This window comes from Pristiophorus japonicus, chromosome 9, assembly GCF_044704955.1.
Source record: "Pristiophorus japonicus isolate sPriJap1 chromosome 9, sPriJap1.hap1, whole genome shotgun sequence".
NCBI classification, from domain to species: Eukaryota; Metazoa; Chordata; class Chondrichthyes; family Pristiophoridae; genus Pristiophorus; species Pristiophorus japonicus.
The window spans coordinates 148707319-148734160 of record NC_091985.1 but is presented as its reverse complement, the minus strand read 5'-3'; the positions used below and the strand labels follow the sequence as shown (position 1 = coordinate 148734160).

The 26842-nt window shown below is 43.8% G+C and overlaps 1 protein-coding gene across 5 annotated transcripts in view; it reads left to right on the top strand.

The window, feature by feature from the left end:
- Window positions 1–26842, top strand: part of usta (uronyl 2-sulfotransferase a) — a 109415-nt gene that overhangs the window by 19309 nt on the left and 63264 nt on the right. For all 5 annotated transcript variants that reach the window (XR_011595049.1, XR_011595050.1, XR_011595051.1 and 2 more), the window contains exons 3-7: window positions 3834–3989; window positions 4871–4950; window positions 8245–8398; window positions 20477–20574; window positions 24278–24435. Coding sequence is in view for 2 of the 5 variants with exons in the window: in XM_070889946.1 (XP_070746047.1) it covers window positions 3834–3989; window positions 4871–4950; window positions 8245–8398; window positions 20477–20574; window positions 24278–24435 (646 nt within the window). In the remaining 3 variants the exon portion in view is untranslated. The remainder of the gene's footprint in view (window positions 1–3833; window positions 3990–4870; window positions 4951–8244; window positions 8399–20476; window positions 20575–24277; window positions 24436–26842) is intronic.

Genomic DNA, 26842 nt, shown 5'->3' with positions numbered 1-26842 from the left:
GAAATGCAAAATTTGTGCAAGGCATCCACCTGTCTTTACATGTAAGAGAGAAATTATTTATGTAGTGCTTTCACCTTAGGACATCACTAAGTGCTACACTGCTATGAAATTACTTTTGAAGTGTAGTCAATGTTGTAACATGGGAAACGTGGCAAGGCTCACGGTTAGGTCCCACAAACAGCAAATGAGATGATGACCAGATAATTTGTTTTCGTGGCATTGATTAAGGGATAAATATTGGCCAGGACACCAGGGAGAACTCCCCAGCTCTTATTCGAATAGTGCCATGGATCTTTTACGTCCACCTGAGAGGGCAGGTGGGGGCCTCGGTTTAACGACTCAACTGAAAGATGGCATCTCTGACAGTGCAGCACTCCTTCAGTACTACACTTATTTGGCCACAGTATAGAAAGGCTATAGAAACTGAGGAATGTTTACCTTGAAGGAAAGGCTCATGCGTGGCTTTCCTGAGGTTTTCCAAGTTTTTAAAGCGAATATCTATGGAACAGACTGGCCATGGACACAAATTCAAGAGGGGACTGGGTAAATATTTGACTGAGAAAGCAAATGAACATGAGACGTAGGGCAGTGTGGAATGCTTTATATTTCTGCATCAGTCCGGGGGACTGCAATGGCATTTTCTGATACCGTACATTCTGGGATTTCTAACAAAAATGAAGAAAAAGCATGGAAGATTTAAGCAAAGGAGCAAAAACAAAATGCGTTGAACAGGAAAGGAAAATCAAAGGATAGAATCTTGAAACGAATGAGACAAGGCTAGAAAAAAGACAAATTAAATAAGGAAGGGTGAATGATTTATGTTAACTCCCTGTCAGCATTTTCCAGATGTAAATCAGATTTTTTTTCCTTTAAAGCATGTTTTCTGCCGTTTCCTTGTGCACTGTCAGAGGCTGATGAAAATTGTGCCTTATGACCGAATCAGTAGGGTATTTTTTTTACCGCAATAAACAAAGAATTCAGATTCAGGGCAAAAGCAGCAGTAAGTTCTTACTACCGGCCAAAGAGAAAAATCGCAGTCTTGTTCCTTGCAGCCTCAGGTGAGTTGGAGACTGTACAGAATATAGCTGTGCCCATAAATACTGCATTGTGACCTCAGTAAGCTGATTCTTTTTCAGCAGATACTGGTTTAGTTTTTTTTTAAATTAGCATAGTTGGAACTTTCTGTTTGTGCGCTGGTTCTCAGCTCAAATAAAGACGTTCATTTAGCTCCTGGCATGAATGCAGCACAGTGGTTCTGGAAACAGCAGGTATGCAAACTCCAGGCCTGGATCAGAACAGACACACACTGTTTGGTAAGCAGACTGGTTTGACATACACATTAGGTTAGTTATGGAACTGTGGGTCTCTGTGTCTACATCAAATATTCAAGCCACAAAAGTGACACAGTGATCTTCTGTAGTATTAATAGCATTGGTTTTAGGAACCAGCTCACTGTGTTGCTTGTATAAGCTTCAAACACTCTGTTTGAATTCTGAAACAAGTCTCGTGAGCATATTGGGGGGGGGGGGGGGTGGTTGGGGAGGGGGAAATTACATTTCTCCTCCTGAGGAAGACGAGAACGCTGTGCAGCAGTTCCTCCAATGCTTATTTTCTTCCCCCGCTTTGGAACTGCTCAGTAACGGTGTGTTCAATTCTTCGAGTGCCAGTAGATCTCCAGTGAATCCAAGCAGTGAGAGCAGCAGACTGTGGGGGTTGGGGTGTGTGTGTATGTGTGTCAGAAACTGTGAGGAAGCAGAACGTCACAAGTCCAATCTTGTCCTATCCTAACCTGATATTCAGCTGGGGCCACCTAATGGGGATCGGGAGTGGTAATCAGACTAATTTTATTTTCCTCTAGCTCAGAGGTATTAATATGCATGTATTTCTCCCCACCCCCCGTATAACTACATGAGCCAAGATAGACTAACTCAATACAGAACAAAGATCTAACTTTGATCTTCCTCATCATCAGGGATCTGAGAGCAACGTTTTATAACTTGATGCCATGGTTTCTCAGATCTAACCACGTGACAGTTTTAATTTTAAACTATTTCTAAAGTAGTCTTAAATATTTCTCATACTGCATCAAGTGTTATTTTGATTCTCTCCTTTGACCCAGTAGTGTTAAATTGAAGAAATCCCGATTAATTTAAAATAAAACTCTTGAGTCTAGTCCAAATTGTAAGTAGCTGCCTTGCATTCTGTTGTCAAACGAGAGTGGGTAGGATGATTAGAAACACATGAAAGTCTGGAATTTGGGAGTGCACAGTTTACAAATTGCGTGTCAAATGTGAATTTTAGTTCAAATAATTGGAACTGAATTATGTTCTGTAGTCAGCTTATTGTATCTAAAATAATTCTCAAGATGACTTGGAATTTTGCATCAATTCCATCAACAATACACTTTCTTCACTTCATTTGTTCTGGAGAACCATGCTTGCATAGACAATGTCATGGTATCTTCCTCCTGCCTCCTGTGCCTTGGCACCGAATGGGCAGTGCCACACGTCTCATCAAACAAGCTAAGTACCTCCACCATTGGGACAGTGGATCACAGTGTGTGACACTGCTGGAGTTGGTGCTACCAAAGCCCTCAAAGGAGTTAACGTTGCATAGTAATATGGGGTAGTTGTTTTTGTCTACTCACTCTCTTCCCTGGGAGAACAGTGTGAAGTAGTGGAAGGATTCGCAGGATGATTGACAGTCTGACAACGCACTGCGAGCTTTCGACCACACATCCGCAGCAGCATAACTAAGACCGTCTATTTCCACCTCCATAACATCGCCGTCTCCGCCCTTGCCTCAGCTCATCTGCTGCTGAAGCCCTCATCCATGCCTTTGTCACCTCTAGACTTGACTATTCCAACACACTCCTGGCTGGCCTCCCACATTCTATCCTACGTAAACTAGAGGTGATCCAAAACTCGGCTGCCCGTGTCCTAACTCGCATCCAACCAAGTCCCGCTCACCCATCACCCCTGTGCTCGCTGACCTACATTGGCCAGCCGACAAGGAAACTCGTCCTGTGCAGTGGGAGGGATTTATGGGCTCCCAAAACCCATACAATGGAGACGTGGGTATCCCGATGGATGTCAACCAGAATTTAGAGCTCCGGTCTCCACTCGGATCGAACCCTGTACTTTCTAAGTCAGAAACGGGAATACTACCACTGAGCCAAAGGCTCGCTCAAGTAATACAATGTCATCTCATTTGAATATTTAACTATGGCTCTAGACGTGTTGTGCATGACACTGGGAGAGCAGTGTGTTTACTGAGGCAGAGTTTGCAGCATATAAACTACTGGGTGTAAACAGGGCAAAAGGAACTTCTGTTGGCGGTGGGGGGAAGAGAACAATGGTGCCCCAACTAAGTTGGCCTTTTGAGCTCCAGCAGTCCAGCTGCAGGAAAGTTGGATGACCCTAGTGGCAGCTAAGAATGTTTTAAATGAATTTCCCTGCATCCCTCCCTCTCAGCACCTGTTTGCAATGGGCGCTCAGCGACTGCTGGGTTTCTCCAGTGTAGCAGGCAAGAGGGATGTTGATGGGGGTAGTGAAGGCAAGTATCAGCCAGGATTACTAATTGTTATCCTGTGACACCTGCCGCAAAGTGTAGGTGCGTGGGTACCCATGCGTGTGTGCACATCTGGAGAGGTAACGACTGTGCTTGTTAAGATATTCTGTATGGTCAGGTGGCTGGCCGATACTTGTGTCTGAAGATTGGTCAAGAGGTGAAACTGCCGCAGCGCGGGAGCGCGTTATTTCCTGCAGTATTGCCATGGTTGAGATGCCCCTACAGCGGCTATTTAACGAGCTGTGCTTTGTCGTTCTGTTCAGGTTCTGCCATTCCCCAGCCAGCTGGTTTACAACAGAGTCGGAAAATGCGGAAGCCGGACCGTGGTGCAGCTGCTGAGAGTTCTAACGGAGAGAAACCATTTCAACCTCATAAACTCAGACATTCACAATAAAACTAGGCTAAATAAAAACGAGCAGGTGAGCTGCACGCTTCCCAAGTCACCTTCTTTTGAAGAAAACGAGCCTAACTCCCTTCACTGTTGCTGGTAACCTAGAATCCTGATACCCATGATCATCTTCAGTTCACAACCTCTGCAGCCTCTCAATGATAGTGAGTGACGAGGTGACCAGAACTGCACGCTGCGCTCTACATGGCTTCTGACCAACAACAATTCCATCCCTCTGCTAATGTTGGCATTTGCCTTTTTCCACTGCAGCCAAGCACGGGATGATTTCATGACTTTGTCCACCATAATCGCGAGATCTTTTGCTAATCAGCATGGTGTATATTCAATTTAAACAGATACTTCTTCATTGCTTCTATAATAATTTTACTTATCTGTACTGAGCTACATCTGCCACCTATTGCTCATGAAGCAGGAGGATGAAGGGCCTGCTGACCTGTGCATCCAGAGTTGCATATATTCTTACAGGGTTACAGAGCGGCAAGCTGCGCTGTATGATGTGCTGCCTAACAAGGGTTCAAATTCGTGTGCATCCATTGTCTAATGACCAACTCGGGACTGTCCCTCCTGGAAGAGAGGTAACTTTGAGGGTCAAGCTGGCTTTGTGGTGACAACCCTCCATTGTCAGACTCGGTAAGCCGATCCCCAAGCCGTGCAGGTCCACAGTAGTCCTGGGCACTGGCCATGATTGGCCAGCCAGCCTGGCTCATTAACTGGGAGCTGCTACTGGATTTTTCTTCACACTCTGCTTCTGATAACACTGGAAGCCATTACCCTCCTTGGGTAGGGTTGATTGGACAAGCAGTGAGAAAGTTACCACAGCCCTGTGCCAGGAGCTAAATGACGTCTCTTTTTAAGACCCATGACTTTTCTGCCTTTTTCCTATTTTTACAGATGGAATTAATAAGTAATATCAGCATTGGAGAACAGCCTTACTTGTATACACGACATGTCCATTTCCTTAACTTTACAAGGTAATAAATGCAGCAGTTTTCTGTGTTTGCACAGTGTAAAATCCTCCCTTAATATACTACTACATCTCTTCTGAACTAAATACCGCAAGTGATCTGAATTACTAACAAACAGTTAATCCTCTGCATATCATGTAAGCATCAAATTTGGCTCATAAGAACATAAGTGGTAGCTCTCTTCCCTCAGAAGCTCGTGGGTTCAAGCCACACTCCAGGAATTGAGCACATCATCTAGGGACACTTCAGTTTCCCCTTAAATGCATCTATGCTATTCGCCTCAACCACTCCATGTGATTTCGAGTGCCACATTCTAACCACTCTGGGTGTTGACGTTTCTCTTGAATTCCCTATTGGGTTTATTACTGACTTTTGTATTTATGGCCCCTATTTTGGATTTCCCCACGTGGAAACATTTTTTCCATGTCTACCCTATCAAACGCTTTCATTATTTTAAAGACCCCTATTAGGTGACTCCTTAGCCCTCTCATTTCTAAAGAAAAGAGCCCCAACCTATTCAATCTTTCCTGTCAGTTATAGCCTCAGTTCGGATATCATCCTTGTAAATCTTTTTTGCACCTTCTCCAATGCCTCTAAATCCTTTTTATAATATGAAGACCAGAATTGTATACATTATTATATACTGATTGCTAGTCGACCTCCCGTGGCATTGCACATGGGGTATCTAGACCAAATCCAGTTTTCGGGTTCAGCAGGTTATAAAGCAGTGGAATATCTGGACCCTAATGGAGCAAGGATGCTCAGGCTAGAGAGGAGGAGAAAAGAGATAGAAGGGGGAGGTTTAGGAAGAGACAAAGGATGGAGAGGTTAAAAGAAAACAAAGGAGGGGAACAGAACAGAAAGGGTCCAACAGAAGCCAGTAAAGGTGTATGTGACACTGGACCAGAGCCCATTCCTTCACTGGGGGGGTGGGGGGGGAGGAGGAGGAGGAGAAGGAGAAGAGAGAGAAAGGAAAAGAGCAGAGAAGGTGGACACTGAGGGGGAGGGGAAAAGAGATGGGGCCAGAGTGGAGGGGCAGTGGCGGTCGGAGAAGGGTTGGGTGCTGGCCAAAGTTGAACCACAAAAAAAATTGCTTTTCAGTGGGAGCGAGCAGCTGCATTGTGCCAGGAGTCCAATTCTATCTCTGGGGATGGATGGGCAGGTGGTGGTTTGCAGCCCAGGGTGGTGTGGGGAGTGGGATGATGCTGTTTCTTCTGGGTGAGAGGCTGGAAGAGGCGCGAGTTGTTTCTCCGCATGTGGGGAGGGGGAATTCGCGATGGGATGGGAATGAGTTACTGTTCATTGGGGATCAGGAATGACATCGAATGTTACAGCACAGAAATGGCCCATTCGGCTCAACAGGTTTATGCTCCACACGAACCTCCTCCCACCCTACTTCATCTCACCCTATAAACATACCCATCTGTTTCTTTCTCTATTTAAACACATCTATGCTATTTGCCTCAACTGCTCCCCATGTGTTAGTGAGTTCCACTTTCTCACCACTCTGCATCCACATGATTAACTTCAGTTTCGTTTTACTCTTTCTATTTGTCAATTCTTTTGATGGATCTGCTTTCACTTTGTAGGAATATACCAATTTTGTACCCCGTGTATCTCGTATTTGAAGATTTCCCATTGATCTGTTGAACGAATATGCTTGAATTTGTTTTAAGTGGAGGGTTGCGGATGCAAGCTTCCAGTCCACGGGAGGTGGGGATTTGTTCTTTGCAGGAAAGTGGAAGGCTGAATTTATGCTCATTGGGGATAGGATGCCAGGCCGAATTTACCTTCACACAGAGTTGAGGGCAGAATGTCTGTCGTAAGTTAAAATAGGAAAGATAGGGTCAGAAAGACACCAGGAGAACTCCCTGCTTCTCTTCGAATAGTGTCCATGGGGTCTTTTACATTCTCCTGAGAGGGCAGACGTCGGTTTAAACGTCTCATCCAAAAGACAGCACCTTTGACCGTGTAGCACTCCCTCAGTACTGCACTAGGACTGTCAGCCTGGATTATGCGCTCAAGTCTCTGGAGTGGAGCTCGAGCCCATGGCCCTCTGACTCGGAGGTGAGCGTGCTACTCACTGAGCCAAAGGTGACATATTAAGAAGTCAGCAAATCCTAGATAACTTAATTTTTCAATATAGACGTCGGCATTGAATTAGCCCAGCATTGATCATGGAATGTTAATGGAGAACTGTTGGCAGTTTTTGAAGCTGTCCCAGTATCGCAAATCTGCATAATGTTTATGAACTCATGGTTGGAATATTCACCTCACCTCTCACTGAAATTCTGACCTAAATAATTAAGTGCCACTTTTAAAAATTAGTGTTGGATATTTAGATAGTGCTTAACTGGTAGTTTTTGTAAGTAGTTTTATACATACCCTGTACTGTGTATCAAAAGGCTAGTGCTCACTTCAAAACAATCCTCTTCCCATTTAATGCTTTGTTGAAACTGAAGCTTATCGTAGACAATCTCCAACAGCATTTTTTAAGATACTTGGCAAAAAAACAGGAGCGATTAAATTTTACACAGCGAGTTATGATCTGAAATGCACTGCCTGAAAGGGTAGTGGAAGCAGATTAAATCTTAACTTTCAAAAGGGAATTGGATGTACACATGGAAATGGACAATTTGCAGGATTGTGGAGAAAGAGCACCAGATTGAGGTTAATTGGATAGCTTTTTCAAAGAGCCAGCACGGGCATAATGGGCTGAATGGCAGCCTCCTGTGCTATATGATTCTAAAAATCAGGACATTTGCACCCTGTTGTGATGTTTGGGTTGATGAGCTGCTGTACTGTGATAGATGTGTATTCAGAACATGGCGTGAGCTTGGTATGGAATAACGCTCTAGTGCTTTATTCAAACACAACCCCAAGGTTCGAGGTGTACACTTGAGGGAATATTCCGAGCTTGTTTCGAGTGATCGTAACCCTTCCTGATAATGCAGGATGTACTGCTTCCTTCTGCTTTGTTGAAATTAGTTACCCCAGATGTTGGTTTATGAACAGATGTGGAGAGATTTAGTCGAAAGCAGAGCTGTAGGGTCACAGTTGCGGCATATTTTATATTGTAGAGAGGGAGAAGCAGTGGCTCCTCCAAGTGGCCATCAATGCAACTGCGTAAATCAGATTTATACACGGTACAGTAGCATACAAGAATTTGCAACGGGCTGTATTGTTCCGTATATGAGTGGCTAGGCTGTGATTTTTGCTGACATTTCAAAACTGTATTTAGGCGTTGTAAGTTTTATATTGGTGTTTGATGGGCTACAAGTTAATTATTTCTCGATTTAGGTTTGGATTGGAGCAGCCAGTTTATATGAATATAATCAGGGATCCGATTAGCCGGTTTGTGTCAAACTACTTCTTCCGACGTTTTGGGGACTGGCGGTCTGAACAGAATCATCAAATCCGAACACCAGGGATGAAAGATGAGGAGCGATACCTGGTAAGTTTGTGTTTCTGTAAATAAAGTTGCTGGATTTCTTTCCTTGCTTCAGTTCAAGTGCAGCCAACTGCATGGTTAGATTCATAATTTGTCAGGAGTTACCCAAAATAGCAAAAAAAAAAGCCTAATCTTTGTAAACAATGTAAAAGAAAGAACTACAGCGCTTTTCATGACCTCAAGACGTCTCCAAGTTCTCCAATGAAGTACTTTTGAAGTGCAGTCACTGTTGTAATGTGGGAAATGCAGCAGCCAATTTGCACCCAGCAAGCTCCTACAAACAGCTATGTGATGATGAGAAGATAATTCATCTGGTTGTGGGATCCGATTTTTGGCGAGGACAATAGGGAGAACTCACTTCTTCTTCGAACTAGTGCCATGGGATCTTTTACGTCCACCTGAAAGGACAGGTGGGGCCTCAATTTAACGTCTCATCCGAACGACAGTGCAGCATTCCTTGGTATTACTGAAATGTCAACCGGTATTATGTGCTCAAATCTCAGGTTTGAGGTGAAAGTGCTACCAAGTGATCCACAGCTGTCACTGTAGTGCCAGACCTGAAGGTCTTGCCAAATATTGTGACATTTCAACTCTCAATGGTGTCCCATTGCACCGCTCAATGTTTTCGATATAGTATGACAAAGCAGCTTTACCTTTGTGTCTTTCAGAAGTTAAGGCAGGGAATGGTCAGAAGTGTGTTAATGTTTGCAAAGGGTTCCCAACACACACAATTGGAAAATCACTGTTACGTCAGTGAACTTGATGCAGAGGCAAGGGCCCTGGGGCAGCAGAGGCCAGCCCACACTGCGATATGTGTGCGCACTAGGTCCGTACAGCAGAGCTGGTCTCCAGTCGTCTTAGTCAATCCTTGCCAGTGGACCAAGCCTTGGTCAGTCATTGCTAGTGGACCAAGCCTTGGTCAATCCTTGCCAGTGGACCAAGCCTTGGTCAATCCTTGCCAGTGGACCAAGCCTTGGTCAATCCTTGCCAGTGGACCAAGCCTTGGTCAATCCTTGCCAGTGGACCAAGCCTTGGTCAATCCTTGCCAGTGGACCAAGCCTTGGTCAATCCTTGCCAGTGGACCAAGCCTTGGTCAATCCTTGCCAGTGGACCAAGCCTTGGTCAATCCTTGCCAGTGGACCAAGCCTTGGTCAATCCTTGCCAGTGGACCAAGCCTTGGTCAATCCTTGCCAGTGGACCAAGCCTTGGTCAATCCTTGCCAGTGGACCAAGCCTTGGTCAATCCTTGCCAGTGGACCAAGCCTTGGTCAATCCTTGCCAGTGGACCAAGCCTTGGTCAATCCTTGCCAGTGGACCAAGCCTTGGTCAATCCTTGCCAGTGGACCAAGCCTTGGTCAATCCTTGCCAGTGGACCAAGCCTTGGGGGTAAGTGATTGGCTGGATTGGTGAGTAGTTTTTCTTTTTTCTCATCTATAACAGCGAGTAAACTTTAGCATTGTTGTTGCCAATTTAAGTGTTTCTAAGGGTTAAGTCATGGCAGGAGAGCTCGGTCACGTGATATGCTCCTCCTGTACCATGTGGGAACTCAGGGACACTTCCGGTGTCCCTAACGACGACGTGTGCGGGAAGTGTATCCGCCTCCAGCTCCTGACGGTCCGCGTTGCGGAATTGGAGCTGAGGGTGGATTTACTCTGGAGCATCCATAATGCTGAGAATGACGTGAGTAGCACGTGTAGCGAGTTGGTCTTACCGCAGGCGAAGGGTCCACAGCCAGATAGGGAATGGAGGACCAGCAGGAAGAGCAGTGCAAGGAAGGTAGTGCAGGGGTCCCCTGCAGTCTTCCCCTGCAAAACAGATACACCGTTTTGAGTACTGTTGAGGGGGATGACTCATCAGGGGAGGGCAGCAGCAGCCAAGTTCATGGCACCGTGGCTGGCTCTGCTGCACAGGAGGGCAGGAAAAAGAGTGGGAGAGCGATAGTGATAGGGGATTCAATTGTAAGGGGAATAGATAGGCGTTTCTGCGGCCGCAACCGAGACTCCAGGATGGTATGTTGCCTCCCTAGTGCAAGGGTCAAGGATGTCTCTGAGCGGGTGCAGGACATTCTGAAAAGGGAGGGTGAACAGCCAGTTGTCGTGGTGCACATTGGTACCAACGATATAAGTAAAAAAAGGGATGAGGTCCTACGAGATGAATTTAAGGAGCTAGGAGCTAAATTAAAATGTAGGACTTCAAAAGTAGTAATCTCGGGATTGCTACCAGTGCCACGTGCTAGTCAGAGTAGGAATCGCAGGATAGCTCAGATGAATACGTGGCTTGAGCAGTGGTGCAGCAGGGAAGGATTGGAACTGGTTCTGGGGGAGGTGGGACCAGTACAAACCGGACGGTCTGCACCTGGGCAGGACCGGAACCAATGTCCGAGGGGGAGTGTTTGCTAGTTCTGTTGGGGAGGAGTTAAACTAATATGGCAGGGGGATGGGAACCAATGCAGGGAGACAGAGGGAAACAAAAAGAAGACAAAAGCAAAAGACAGAAAAAGAGATGAGTAAAAGTGGAGGGCAGAGAAACCCAAGGCAAAAACAAAAAGGGCCACTGTACAGCAAAATTCTAAAGGGTCAAAGTATAATAAAAAGGCAAGCATGAAAGCTCGGTGCCTCAATGCAAGGAGTATTCGGAACACAGGAGAGGGCTCTGAGCTAGTTAGAATAGGTGAGAGCTCAGATGAACAGGATCCCAAGAAAGAATGCAAAAGGCAGGAGGCAACAGAGCAGAGTAGCACTGGGGTCAGTGTAAACCACAAGGTATAGGAAGGGACAATATGTATGAATATAAAGGGACTGCAGGAGGGGTCAAAACTAAAAATCATGGTTTAAAAACTAGTATTAAAACACTCTACCTAAACGCACGCAGCATTCGAAACAAAGTAAATGAGTTGACAGCACAAATCATTACAAATGGTTATGATTTGGTGGCCATTACAGAAACATGGTTGCAGGGTGGCCAAGACTGGGAATTAAACATACAGGGGTATCTGACAATTCGGAAAGATAGACAAGAAGGGAAAGGAGGTGGGGTAGCTCTGTTAATAAAGAATGATATCAGGGCAGTTGTGAGAGACGATATTGGCTCTAATGAACAAAATGTTGAATCATTGTGGGTGGAGATTAGAGATAGTAAGGGGAAACGTCACTGGTGGGCATAGTTTATAGGCCCCCAAATAATAACTTCACGGTGGGGTGGGCAATAATCAAGGGAATAATGGAGGCATGTGAAAAAGGAATGGCAGTAATCGTGGGGGATTTTAACCTACATATCGATTGTTCAAATCAAATCGCACGGGGTAGCCTTGAGGAGGAATTCATAGAATGCATTCGGGATTGTTTCTCAGAACAGTATGTTACAGAACCTACAAGGGAGAAAGCGATCTTAGATCTGGTCCTGTGTAATGAGACAGGAATAATAAACGATCTCCTAGTAAAAGATCCTCTCGGAATGAGTGATCACAGTATGGTTGAATTTGTAATACAGATTGAGGGTGAGCAAGTAGTGTCTCAAACGAGCATACTATGCTTAAACAAAGGGGACTACAGTGGGATGAGGGCAGAGTTGGCTAAAGTAGACTGGAAACACAGACAAAACAGTGGCACAATTGAGGAACAGTGGAGGACTTTTATGGAGCTCTTTCATAGTGCTCAACAAAAATATATTCCAGTGAAAAAGAAGGGCGGTAAGAGAAGGGATAATCAGCCGTGGATAACCAAGGAAATAAAGGAGAGTATCAAATTAAAAACCAATGCGTATAAGGTGGCCAAGGTTAGTGGGAAACTAGAAGATTGGGAACATTTTAAACAACAGCAAAGAATAACTAAGAAAGCAATAAAGAAAGGAAAGATAGATTACGAAAGTAAATTTGCGCAAAACATAAAAACAGATAGTAAAAGCTTTTACAGATACATAAAACGGAAAAAGGGTGACTAAAGTAAATGTTGGTCCCTTAGAAGATGAGAAGGGGGATTTAATAATGGGAAATGTGGAAATAGCTGAGACCTTAAACAATTATTTTGCTTCGGTCTTCACAGTGGAAGACACAAAAACCATGCCATAAATTGCTGGTCACGGGAATGTGGGAAGGGAGGTACCTTGAGACAATCACTATCACTAGGGGGCTAGTGCTGGACAGGCTAATGGGACTCAAGGTAGACAAGTCCCCTGGTCCTGATGAAATGCATCCCAGGGTATTAAAAGAGATGGTGGAAGTTATAGCAGATGCATTCGTTATAATCTACCAAAATTCTCTGGACTCTGGGGAGGTACCAGCGGATTGGAAAGCAGCTAATGTAACGCCTCTGTTTAAAAAAGGGGGCAGACAAAAGGCAGGTAACTATAGGCCCGTTAGTTTAACATCTGTATTGGGGAAAATGCTTGAAGCTATCATGAAGGAAGAAATAGCGGGACATCTAGATAGGAATAGTGCAATCAAGCAGACGCAGCATGGATTCATGAAGGGGAAATCATGTTTAACTAATTTACTGGAATTCTTTGAGGATATAACGAGCATGGTGGATAGAGGTGTACCGATGGATGTGGTGTATTTAGATTTCCAAAAGGCATTCGATAAGGTGCCACACAAAAGGTTACTGCAGAAGATAAAGGCACGCGGAGTCAGAGGAAATGTATTATCATGGATAGAGAATTGGCTGGCTAACAGAAAGCAGAGAGTCGGGATAAATGGGTCCTTTTCGGGTTGGAAATCGGTGGTTAGTGTTGTGCCACAGGGATCGGTGCTGGGACCACAACTGTTTACAATATATATAGATGACCTGGAAGAGGGGACAGAGTGTAGTGTAACAAAATTTGCAGATGACACAAAGATTAGTGGGAAAGCGGGTTGTGTAGAGGACACAGAGAGGCTGCAAAGAGTTTTAGATAGGTTAAGCGAATGGGCTAAGGTTTGGCAGATGGAATACAATGTCGGAAAGTGTGAGGTCATCCACCTTGGGGGAAAAAAAACAGTAAAAGGGAATATTATTTGAATGGGGAAAAATTACAACATGCTGCGGTGCAGAGGGACCTGGGGGTCCTTGTGCATGAAACTCTTTTTTGATCCTTGTGCATGAATCCCAAAAAGTTAGTTTGCAGGTGCAACAGGTAATCAGGAAGGCGAATGGAATGTTGGCCTTCATTGCGAGAGGGATGGAGTACAAAAGCAGGGAGGTCTTGCTGCAAATGTATTGGGTATTGGTGAGGCCGCACCTGGAGTACTGCGTGCAGTTTTGGTCACCTTACTTAAGGAATGGTATACTAGCTTTGGAGGGGGTACAGAGACGATTCACTAGGCTGATTCCGGAGATGAGGGGGTTACCTTATGATGATAGATTGAGTAGACTGGGTCTTCACTCGTTGGAATTCAGAAGGATGAGGGGTGATCTTATAGAAACATTTAAAATAATGAAAGGGATAGACAAGATAGAGGCAGAGAGGCTGTTTCCACTGGTCGGGGAGACTAGAACTAGGGGGCACAGCCTCAAAATACGGGGGAGCCAATTTAAAACCGAGTTGAGAAGGAATTTCTTCTCCCAGAGGGTTGTGAATCTGTGGAATTCTCTGCCCAAGGAAGCAGTTGAGGCTAGCTCTTTGAATGTATTCAAATCACAGATAGATAGATTTTTAACCAAGAAGGGAATTAAGGGTTACGGGGAGCGGGCGGGTAAGTGGAGCTGAATCCACGGCCAGATCAGCCATGATCTTGTTGAATGGCGGAGCAGGCTCGAGGGGCTGGATGGCCTTCTTATGTTCTTGCCAGTGGACCAAACCTTGATCAGTCCTTGCCAGTGGAGCTCTGTTAAGCCCGTGTGGTGGCTGGTGTGCAACGGGCACCACACGTTAAAAAACTCCACGCACAGGCATCTTCCACCCTTCAATATGTAGTTCGGGACCAGGAATATCAGGTCCTTCATCGAAACACATGTGAACTCATCCCTTTTTGGTGTGGAAGCAAGTCATCCTTGAAAGGAGGGACTGCCTAAGAAGAGAAGATTACACAGTATTTACAGCACAGAAAAAGGCCATTCGGCGCATGCCAGTGTTTATGCTCCTCACGCGCCTCCTCTCACCCTCCTTCATCTAACCCCATCAACATTTCCTTCAATTCCTTTCTCCCTCATGGGTTAATCTCATGGGTTATGCTAGTCGCCTCAACTACTCTTTGTGCTAGTGAATTTCATATTTTAGCCACTCTCTGGGTAAAGAAGATTCTCCTGAATTGGATTTATTACTGATTAGCTTATATTTATGTCTCCTAGTTTTGGTCTCTCCCACAAGTGGAAACATTTTCTCTACATTTACCCTATCAAACCCTTTCATAATCTTAAAGACCTCTATTGGGTCACCCCTCAGTCTTATCTTTTCCAGAGAAAAGAGCTCCAGCCTGTCCAATCTTTCCAGATAGATACAATCTCTCAGTTCTGCTGTCATTCTAGTGGATCCTTTTTGCACCTTCTCCAGTGCCTCTATATCCTTTTTATAATATGGAGACCAGAACTGCGCAGTGTACTCCAATGTGGTCTAACCAAGGTTCGATACAAATTTAATATAAGTTCTCTACTTTCCAGTAATAGCTCTCTAGAAATGAATCCCAGTGCTTTGCTCTTCTTATAGCCTTATTAATCTGTGTCGCTACTTATAGTGATTTGGGTATCTGTACCCCCAGATCCCTCAGCTCCTCCATCCCATTTTGACACTTCTGTTCCAAGGAGTATGTCCTTATTCTTCCTACCAAAATGTACCACATCATACTTGCTAAGTACATGCCCATTCTGCAAGTTTATTAATGTCTTCCTATGTTTTGTCGCAGTCGTCCCCCCCCCCCCCCCCGCCATGAACTACACTCCCCAATTTGGTGTCGTTTGCAAATTCTGAAATTGTACTTCTGATTCCCTCGCCCGAATCGTTTATGTAAATGGTGAGTAACAGTGGTCCCTGCACCGATCCTTGCAGCACACCACTTCCCACCTTTTGCCAGTCTGAGTGACAACCCTTAACCCCCTTGTAAATCAGTGGCCTTGATGACTTATTATTTTGTTTAGCTGTGCAATAAATTTTATGCCTTGCTTTTTTTAAAGCTGCTCCTGGTTGCAGGTAAGCAGGAATGTGGGGGCAGAGATGTTGTTTCAGCAGTGTTGGAATGCGCTCGTGAGTTGCAGGAGGAGTTGAAGGGTATCGGAGTAGTGGGAAGGCTCTGGATATAATGTATTGCGAGTTTGGGAGTGGGGTGTTGGAGTGTGCAAGGATGGTCATGGAGGCGCCAGTGGTAGGGTGTGAGAGCCTTGGGGAAGGACATTGCTGGATCTGGTAAAGGAATCCCAGGAATGGGAACAGTGGGAAGAAAAAAAAAGACTTGCATTTACATAGTGTCTTTCATGACCTCAGGACATCCCAAATTGCTTCACAGACAAGGAAGTGCTTTATTTTGAAGTGTAGTCACTGTTCTAATAGAAACATAGAAAATAGGTGCAGGAGTAGGCCATTCGGCCCTTCGAGCCTGCACCACCATTCAATAAGATCATGGCTGATCATTCCCTCTGTACTCCTTTCCTGCTTTCTCTCTATACCCCTTGATCCTCTTAACCGTAAGGGCCATATCTAACTCCCTCTTGAATATATCCAATGAACTGGCATCAACAACTCTCTGCGGCCATGGAGGAAACGTGGCAAGCCAGTCTGTGTACAGCATGGTCCCACAAACAGCAATGTCACAATGACCAGATAATCTGTTTTTAGTTGTTGATTGAGGGATTATGTAGTGACCAGGTCACCGCGAAGAACTTCCCTGCTCTTCGAATAGTGCCGTGGGATCTTTTACGTTCACCCGAGAGGGGAGATGGGGCCTCGGTTTTACGTCTCATCCAAAAGGTGGCACCTCCGACAGTGCAGTACTCCCTCAGCACTGTACAGAAATGCAAGTCTGAGATTGTGCGCTTAAATCTCTGGAGTGGGACTTGAATCCACAACTTTGAGTCAGAATATTGTTTCCATTTGGCAACAACAATATCACACTGCTGCTTTCCTGCAAGGAGTTGATGAAGCATTTTCCATTTTATCCTTTAGTCATTAAGGCCACTGATTTACAAGAGGGTTAAGGGTTGTAACTCAGTGGTCACTGTTAATTTCCTGGAACTCACTTTTAACAGTCATCGGGGATCGGAGAGAAATTTCCCAGAATATTCTCTCCTCCCTGAATTCCCTATTTTTGTCTGTCTCAGGGCATTACATGACTGCTGGTAGATGGGGAGCATGAGGAGGCCATGTTACCTTGCAGCATGACTGAATGGGACATCCTCGATAGCACAGCAGCTCTTTCTCTGTTCATCTTTTTTCCTTTGTCCATGTTTCCTCGCATTTGTCTTTAGCTCAAGTAGGTCTTAAAGTTTCAATGATAATCGTTTCCACTTGTCCAAAACTAATGGCCATAAATATAAAATAGTCACTAATAAATCCAGTGAGAAATTCAGAAAGTTCTTTCCTCAGAGTGTTGAGAATATGGAACTCTCCACCACGTAGAGTGGTTGACGTGATTAGCATAGATGGATTTAAGGGGAAGCTGGATAAGTATATGAGGGAGGAAAGAATACAAGAAAATGCTGATCGGGTGAGGTGAAGCAGGGTGCGAGGAGACTTGTGTAGAGCACAAGCACTGGCTTAGACCAGTTGGGCCGAATGGCTTGTTTCTGTGTTGTAACATTCTATGTAAAATTATGCCACCAACAATATTTTCTTGCATCGTCTTGAAAAAATGTTGCTTCAAATTGAAGCTTGCTTTCATTCCATGCCAGATTTCAATCCTGCACATCGGTTGCAGGCTTTTCGAGCAGCCCATATAATCATTGAATTTTGCAACACAGAAGGAGGCCATTAAGCTCACCACACCCTTAACATTTTTATAAAAATATTTCTTCACTTCCCTTTTAAAAGCTATTCTGGATTCTACAACCTTCTGCGTTTATATAAAAAAAAATTGATCCTAACTTCTTCCTTTCTTTTGATGATCATCAATCGCAAGGTCCCATAGTGGCCACTCACCAGCTCCTGCCACTTAGAGATACGACACAAATTTAAAGGGACCGCGCAAAGAAAAAAAATAAAGGGAACATTGGTAACAACAGTTAGTATTTATATAGCGCCTTTGACGTAGTGAAACGTCTCAAAGCGCTTCACAGGAGTGTTATGAGATATAAATTTGACACCGAGCTACATAAGTAGAAATTAGCGCAGATGACCTAAAGCTTGGTCAAAGAGATATCTTTTTAAGGAGAAAAAGAGGTAGAGAGGTTTAAGCAGAGAGTTCCAGAACTTGGGGCCTAGGCAACAGAAGGCACGACCACCAGTGGTTGAGCGGTTACAATCAGGGATGCTCAAGAAGTCAGAATTAGAGGCGCACAGACATCTCGGAGTGTGGGGGCGGGGGGGGTGTGGTGGTTGTGGCGCTGGAAGAGATTACAGAGATAGGGAGGGGTGAGGATGAGGGATTTGAAAATAAGGATAAGAATTTTGAAATCGAGGCATTGCTTAATTGGTAGCCAATGTAGGTCAGCGAGCACAGGGGTGATGGGTAAGCGGGACTTGGTGTGAGTTAGGACGCGGGCAGCCGAGTTTTGGATCACTTCTAGTTTACATAGGGTAGAATGTGGGAGGCCAGCCAGGAGTGTATTGGGATAGTCAAGTCTAGAGGCAACAAACGTATGAATGAGGGCTTCAGCAGCGGATGAACAGAGGCAAAGGCAGAGATGGGCAATGTTACGGAGGTGGAAATAGGCGGTCTTAGTTATGCTGCGCATATGTGGTCGAAAGCTCATTTCAGGGTCAAATATGACACCAAGGTTGCGAACAGTCTGGTTCAGCCTCAGACAGGAGTTAGGGAGAGGGATGGAGTCGGTGGCTAGGGAACGGAGTTTGTGGCGGGGACCGAAAACAATGACTTCGGACTTCCCAATATCCAATGGAGAAAATTTCTGCTTATCCAGAACTGGATGTCGGACAAGCAGTCTTGACAATTTAGAGACCGTGGAGAGGTCAAGAGAAGTGGTGGAGAGGTCAAGAGAAGTGGTAGTGAGGTAGTGCTGGGTATCATCAGCGTACATGTGGAAACTGATGCTGTGTTTCAGGATGATGTCGCCAAGGGGCAACATATAGTTGAGAAATAGGAGGGGGCCAAGGATAGATCCTTGGGGGACACCAGAGGTAACGATGCTGGGGCGGGAAGAGTAACCGTTGCAGGTGATTCGCTGCCAAGATTAGAACGGTAAGAATGGAGCCAGGCAATTGCAGTCCCACCCAGCTCAACGACAGTGGAGAGGTGTTGGAGAAGGATAGAGTGGTCAACCGTGTCAAAGGCTGCAGACAAGTCAAGAAGGACGAAGAGGGATAGTTTGACTTTGTCAGGCATCATGTTAAAATTAGAGCTATGCCATTCAGGAAGCACTTTTTCACACACAGTTTAGTGGAAATCTGGAACTTTCTCTCTCAAAGGCTGTTTTCAAAACTGGGATTCACAGATTTTTATTCGGTAATGCTATCAAGGGATATGGAGCAACGGTTGGTAAATGGAGTTAAGGTGCAGATTAGCCATGATCTAATTTAATGATGGAACAGGCTCGAGGTGCTAAATGGTCTACTCCTGTTTCTATGTTCCAAAGCTGGATATACTATTCTAACTGTGGCCTATCCAATGATTCATACAGGTTTTGTACTTTAGGCCCCATTTCTCAAAAACCTGTTTTTTTGAAACAGTTTTAAGAATTTGTCATCCCATTTTTAAAGATTTGTATAGCTGAACCTCTAAGTCTCTGCTTTTCTACTTTTAACATTTTTCCATTTAGCATACATGACCACTCCTTTTTCTTCTTCCCAAAATATATCACCTTTCATTTCTCTGCATTAAATTTTAGCTGACATCAAGCTGCCCAATCTACTATTCTGTCGATTTGCTCCTGAAGTCACTTCCAATCCTCTTCACAGTTAACCACACTCCCTATTTTGATGTCCTATTTTGACATAAGTCCATCATTATTTCATAGAAGCATTGCTGTTCTCAATATATATATATATCACTGACCCCTGGTGGACAGTACTGTATACATCTCTCCAGTCCAAAAACATCTATTAGCCCTACTCTCTGTTTTTTGTCCTTTAACCAATTCCATATCCATTCTGACACCTTTCATTTCATACCACATGCCTTTACTCTATCTACAAGTTTTCTATATGGAATCTTATCAAATGCCTTTTAAAGATCCATATGCACAATATCTAATACATTTCCTTTATCAATATGCACCATTATTTCCAACGTACCACAAAATGAGCTCTGTAGCTTAACTTATATAGAAACAAGCACTTTAGGTCACAAATTTAGGTCTAGCAGAGGAAACAGTATAGTAAGTTCTTTTGAGTAGCACTCTTGCCTCTAAGTCAGAAGGTTGTGGGTTCAAGTACCACCGCAGAGACTTGAGCACAAAATCAGGCAGATACTCCCAGTGCAGTACCGAGTCCCGGGGCAGCACGGGCCAGCCCACACTGCGATGTGTGTGCGCACCAGGTCCATGCAGCAGTGCAGGTCTCCAGTCGTCCTGGGTAACCCTTGCCACTGGATAAAGGCTTAGCTCTGTCAAGCCCGTGTGGTGGCTGATGTGCAACGGTCACCACGCGTTAAAAAAAATCCATGCACAGGCATCTTCCACTCCTTCAATTGGAGTTCAGGACTGGAACATCGGGTCCTTCATTGAAACATCTGTGAACTCGTGAAAGCAAGTCATCCTCGTTTGAGGGACTGCCTATGGTGATGATGAGTACTGAGGGAGTGCTGCACTGTCAGAGTTTCCATCTTTTGGATGAGCTGTTAAATCGAGTCTTGCTGCAATATTTCCTATGTACACTTCAGAAGTACTTCCATTGGCTGTAAAACGCTTTTGGACATCCTGAAGTCATGAAAGGCCCGATATAAATGCAAGTCTTTATTTCAACCAAAGACCCAGCATGGACACGATGGCTGAATGGCCTCCTTCTGTGCTGTATCATTCTATGATTTTGTGTTCCTTTATCTTAATCTTTTTCCTTTATTCTACAGGACATCAATGACTGCATTTTAGAAAATTACGCAGAATGCAACAATCCTAGGGTGTTCTACATTATCCCATATTTTTGTGGGCAGCATCCCAAATGCAGGTGAGATAAATTAAGTATTTTTTTTCTCTTTCTAATTTATTATTAGACGTCCTTTCCTCCGCTTTGAACAAACAACCTTAAATATTGTGAGGAAGAGACATCATAATGGATATTAGAATTTAAGACAATGAGTATCTTAGATAAAACTTGAACATGGATAAGGAATTGGCCGGAAGGAAGGAAGCAGTTGGCAATGTTGATGTTGGGCTGGGGAGATGTACCGAGTGGAATATCCCAGGGATCGGTGCTGGGGAGATGTACTGAGTGGAATATCCCAGGGATCGGTGCTGGGGAGATGTACTGAGTGGAATATCCCAGGGATCGGTGCTGGGGAGATGTACTGAGTGGAATATCCCAGGGATCGGTGCTGGGGAGATGTACTGAGTGGAATATCCCAGGGATCGGTGCTGGGGAGATGTACTGAGTGGCATGTGCCAGAGATGGGCGATGGGGGGATGTGCTGAGTGGGGTGTTGCAGGGTTTATTGCTGGGCCCCTCCAATTTCTGATCTACAAATGGTCTGGGATCAGAAGCACTGTGTAAGTTGGTCAAATTCAGAGACAATACTAAACAGGGCACGAAGGTAGCGTTTGATGCCAGGAATCGTTGAGTGTGATACTGATAAATACACCAGCAGTTAGAGAGAGAAACCGAGAGAAACTAAGAGAACACACAAAGAAAAAGCAGAGAAGTAAAAGTCAAGCTAGAGACCGTGAAAATTTTCAGCTGATCAAAGAGAGGTGAGTAAAGTTGTGGATGGTGGAATGTCTATGGATGTTATTTTTCTGGACTTCCAGAAGGCATTTAATAAAGTCCCTCATAAAGACTGTTTAACTAAAACTGAAGCTCATGGAATTGAAGGCAAATTATTGACCTGGTTAGGAAATTGGCTGCATGGCAGAAGACAAATGAGGGACAATGGGCAGGCAATCCAATTAGCAGGATGTGACTAGTGGTGTCCCGCAGGCATCTCTGTTGAGGCCTCAACTATTCAGAGTATTTATTAACGACTTAAATGATGGGATACAGAGGCACATATCTAAGTTTGCCATTGACACAAAGATAGGTGGCAATGTAAGCAGTATAGATGGAAGCATAACATTACAAAGGGATATCGACAGATTAAGTGAATGGGCAAATGGATTTCAATGTAGGCAAATGTGAAACCTTCAACTTTGGACCTAAAAAGGATAGAACAGAGTACTTTCTAAATGGTGAAAAGCTAGAAATAGTGGCGGTCCAAAGAGACTGGGGGATCCAGGTACGTAGATCAATAAAATGCCATGGGCATGTACAGAAAATAATCAAAAAGCTAATATAATGCTGGCCTTTATATCTAGAGGACTAGAATACAAGGGGGTAGAAATCATGCTTCAGCAATACAAAGCCCTAGTTAGACCACACATGGAGTACTGTATTCAGTTCTGGGCACCACACCTGAGGGAGGATATATTGGCCTTGGTGGGGAGTGCAGTGTAGATTTACCAGAATGATATCTGGACTCCAAGGGTTAAAGTATGAGATGGGATTACATAAACTAGGGTTGTAGTCCCTGGAATTTAGAAGGTTATGGGGTGATTTGATCGAAGTTTTCAAGATATTAAAGGGAACTGATAGGGTAGATAGAGAGAAATTATTTCAGCACTTGGAACATCTAAGACGAGGGGACATAGCCTAAAAATTAGAGCTCGGCCTTTCAGGAGTGAAGTTAGGAAACACTTCTGCACGCAAAAGGTAGTAGAAGTTTGGAAATCTCTTCCGCAAATGGCAATTGATGCTAGATCAATTCATTTTTAATCTGAGATTAATAGATTTTTGTTAACCTAAGGTATTAAGGGAGAAGGGCGAAGGTGGGTATATGGAGTTAGGTTACAGATCAGCCATGATCTCATTGAATGGCGGAACAAGCTCGAGGGGCTAAATGGCCTACTCATTTGTTCCAAGACTCTACAGAGTCTCTGAGGAGTTACAGAAGGAGCTAGACAAGTGGGCTGAACTATGGCAGATGAAATTCAATGCAGATAAATGTATGTGGTCGGAATTTTCTGTAAAAATGGCCAACTAACAGCGTTTGCCGTTATTACCCCTTTGAAACTGACCACAACTCAGGATGTAGTGAATCCGCATTTAAACGCGGAAATCCTGAAGTTGCAGTCAGTTATTCACTGCTCCGACACTGGCTCTGCACTGCACCCCCCCTCCCCCCGGCCAAATCACCGGCAATTCATGTAATCAGTGAAACAAACAAAAATTTGGGCTTTTCCGCAGTAATATCGCTGTTAAATACCCCTTTAAATGTTGGATTAGGTGTAACTGGGGTTTTAACTGCATATTGACTGCTAAACAAACGTTATGGCCCTGAAGAACCTAGTTTAATTTTGTGACATGTCAAATTTCTCCATTATGAATAAAAATTACACTTTTTAAGAAACTTAAAAAAATATATATATATTTCAGGTTCTACCTTATCTCCATGCGAGAGCCCCAATATTTGTTTTGCTCTGTGTAAACTTTTTTTTAAAGTCAGGATAAAAGCAGGTTCTCATTTCCTGTTTTCCTGTCTCTGAGAATTTTGCAATGTGATTGGCTGCCTAAACAGCTTGTTGACATTACAGCAGATCGCATTGGGGATTCCCCACTGCACTCCTGAATACACTCGCGCATCGGAAAATGCAGACTTCTGTGGGTAGCTTTCTTCGGGACCAGCGGTGAACGCCTTTGCTTCACCGCTGACCGCAAATTCTGGGCCACGGTCTTGAGCATTGTAAAAAAAAAAAAAAAATTTTAAATGGAAGAATGGTGTCATGTTAACTAGAGGAGAAGATGGGAGGCTTCTGGGACTGATGGTAGAGTGAACACTCACCAGTCATTACAGAGGAGCAATCAACAAAGCAAACAGAATGCAGAGTTATTTTATCTATTCGGTGGAGCATAAATCTGTGGCTGCCATGATGAAGCTGTATAGTGCTCTGGTCAGGCAGCACCTTGAATACTGTGTTCACTTCTGGTCACAGAAATACAAGGAGAACCTCCAAGCTCTGGAAGGGGTGCTGATCCCTTGTGTCAGAGGGACTGAGTTATGAGGAAAGGTTCGAAGCGAGCCGACTCTTCAGTCTTGAAAGGAGACGTATGAGAGTGCAATAGAAAAGGTTAGTCCTGAGCATGATTTCAAGTTAGGCCATGACTGCAGGACAGGGGGACGTGGCTATAAACTGGGTAACGGTAAGTTCAGGACTGATGTCGGGAAGCACTTCACCACACAGTGACCAATACCTGCAATGGGCTCTGGGTAGGGAAGTGGAAGCAAGAACTTGGGTCGTTCAAGAGGCAGGTGATTGCTGTTATGGAAGGGGGGAGACTGTAGATTACTATAGAAGATGGACCAAGATGGGTAGAATGCCCTTTATCATCTGTACTGATGATGTGCTCTAAAATGTCCGTTCTGTAGGAGAAAATATCAACCTGTGATTCCCTACAAAACTAAGAAAAGTCATGATGGGGACATTGGACTGTACAGCCCGCCTACACTTTATTTTCTTATCTATTTAATGCTAAATATTTATGATTTCACAACAAATGTTCTGTGTTAATTACAATGACTTCATGTTCAAATTAACAAAGTAACTGGATATTAATCAGCACTGACACTGTTTGTAATGTTACCAATTGTGTCTTGATTCAACATTCTGACTTAATTTTAAAGGGACCCAGGGGAGTGGGCTTTGCAGAGAGCCAAAGAGAACATGAATGAGAATTACCTGCTTGTGGGAATTCTCGAAGAGTTGGAAGATGTACTGCTTTTACTGGAGCGACTTTTACCTCATTACTTCAAAGATGCTAGTGCTGTGTATCATAGTTCAGGTAATTTTGTCACTGTTTCTATCTGGCACATCTCATTAAACTGTTGGAGCATTACAATAGCATTCCTGCACAAATGTTTATTTGAAGGTTTTTGTAACTGATGCAAACCTTTTCGATAAATCCCAAATGCTGCAAGCACAGCAGACTGGTGTTTTACCTGAGCTTCACTTATCCTCTGCCTTAGTTGGACTTTTCACTCATCGCCCAGAAAATTAGGAATAAATTTCAGGTTTGTTTATCGAGATTACTCTTGGGAAGAAAGAATGCCAAAGACCTAACAGGTTTAAAAGTAACAACTGATTAAGTGAACCCAAGAGGAGTGGTTATCAACAGTGAGAAATGGTGGGATAAGATAAATCCATTGACATAAAAAAACATTACAGCCAAGTAGTTTGTTTGATGAGCTGGCACAAGAGTCTGCAAGATGAACGTGGATAAGGAATTGGCTGGAGGGTTTCTAGTTCAAAGGATCAGGTATTGGAGGAGAAAAAAATACTAATTAGGGCAAGGGAGAATGGGGGCATATCAAAATAATGGAAAAGGTGCAGCATAGCTTTATTGGGATGTTACCAGGTTTGAGGGAGATCATCGGTTACAGCTTTGAAATGGGTCATTCAGCCCGTCAATTCCACGTTTTTGCCACATGAGCCACCTACACTAATCCCACTCTTGCTCCCCATACCTCTTTAATATCCCACCTAATCTAATCAAATTCTTCTGCTCGCTCCCCATAACCCTTTAATATCCCACCCAATCTAATCCCATTCTCCTCACTCTGCATCCCCTTTAATAACCCTCTGTCTAATCGCACTCTCTTGCTCACTCGCCATACCCTTTAATATTTCCACCTAGCCTAATTCCACTCTACTCAAAACTATGAAGAGTTTTAATTAGATAAATGGGGGGAAAAAATATTTCCACTTGTTGGTGAGTTGGTAACTAGAGACGACATTTTTTTTTAAAAGAAGCTTTTACAACAGCAATTTCATCTGTGTGACACTTCAAGCCAAGTGTCTGTGGAACATTTTAACAGTTCCAGGCAGGAAAAGACCATTAGTCTATCTAGATTTCAGGATAAGCCCCGAAGTTTTGACAACAACACATTTTTCTACAACAACAACTTCAACAACCACAACTTCATTTATATAGTGTCTTTAACGTAGTTAGATATCCCAAGACACTTCAGGAGTGTAAATGAGACAAAAATTGACACTGAGCCAATGAAGGAGATATTAGGAGAAGTGACTAAAAGCTTGGTCAAAGAGGTAGATTTTAAGAATCATCTTAAAGTAGGAGAGAGAAGTGGAACGGCAAAGATGTTTAGGGAGGGAATTCTAAATTCTTACAGAATGTGACAAACAGGGTAGTGGCATTCCTTGTGACAGTCTGAATTTGGCAATCCTTGAGAATTCCATTACAATTTTTTCCTCTTACTCAGAATAGCTTCATTTGAATTGTCTGATAATTCAAAACTTTTTTAGCTCAAGTATTGACTGGAATTGGCTGCAATAGTTGTGAAGATTCCTCAACTTGGTTCTAGAGTACTAGTTCTCAGAGGGATATGTAAAGTGTGCTATTGTTCATCTCTGTTTGATGCCCCTGTATCCAGACTTGTAATAAGATTTCATCGTGTGCTTCACCACCTCACCACACACCCCATTGCCTCTGTTGCTTAGTAAGGTTGTTAACCAAGCCAGAGTTTAAACAAGTGCATCATCTTTTATACCTTGTGTGCTTGGTGTGAATAATTGCAGATTAGCAGTGGAAATCTGTGTCTATATTTATACTATATTACAAGTCTTGAATTTAGCAAGTGCTTCCTGTAGGTGAGGCATATCCCAGGCAAAGGGCTTCCAATTTTCCAGTTATATCCTGAATCAATGTACCATAGCTCATGTGAAGCTGTTCTTGTGCCATTACAAATACCCCTGTATAAAGGTTACTGTACAAACACCAGTCCAGGTTTGGAAATATCAAATAGCTAGCATTTGTGCCTGAGAAGAAAGTATGAGTTAAAAGTTCTGTAAAGTGTGCAAGCTCCTATATTATCTCTTGCTGCAACTTATTTGTTACTTTAATAATCCTGTTCCATAGTTTATCGCATATGCCACAGTCTGATAGAATGTTTAATTTTCCACCCTCTGAAGCCTAGGCGACCACAAGCGAGCTTGTGAATATCCCATAAGTTAAATACAGTAGGGTTTTTGTTTGACCCTTAGGCAGTGCTCCAGTACCAGATATTGGATGTATGAAATCGCTGTCCTCCCTCTCTGGAGCAAAGCTCACTTACAGGTGTAATGGAGCAAAGCTCACTTACAGGTGTAATGTTTGGCGCAGAGACTAAGAAATATGTGAGTAGAGCCTAAAATTGTAAGATGCATTAGAAAGGATTCACAGAAGAGTGACT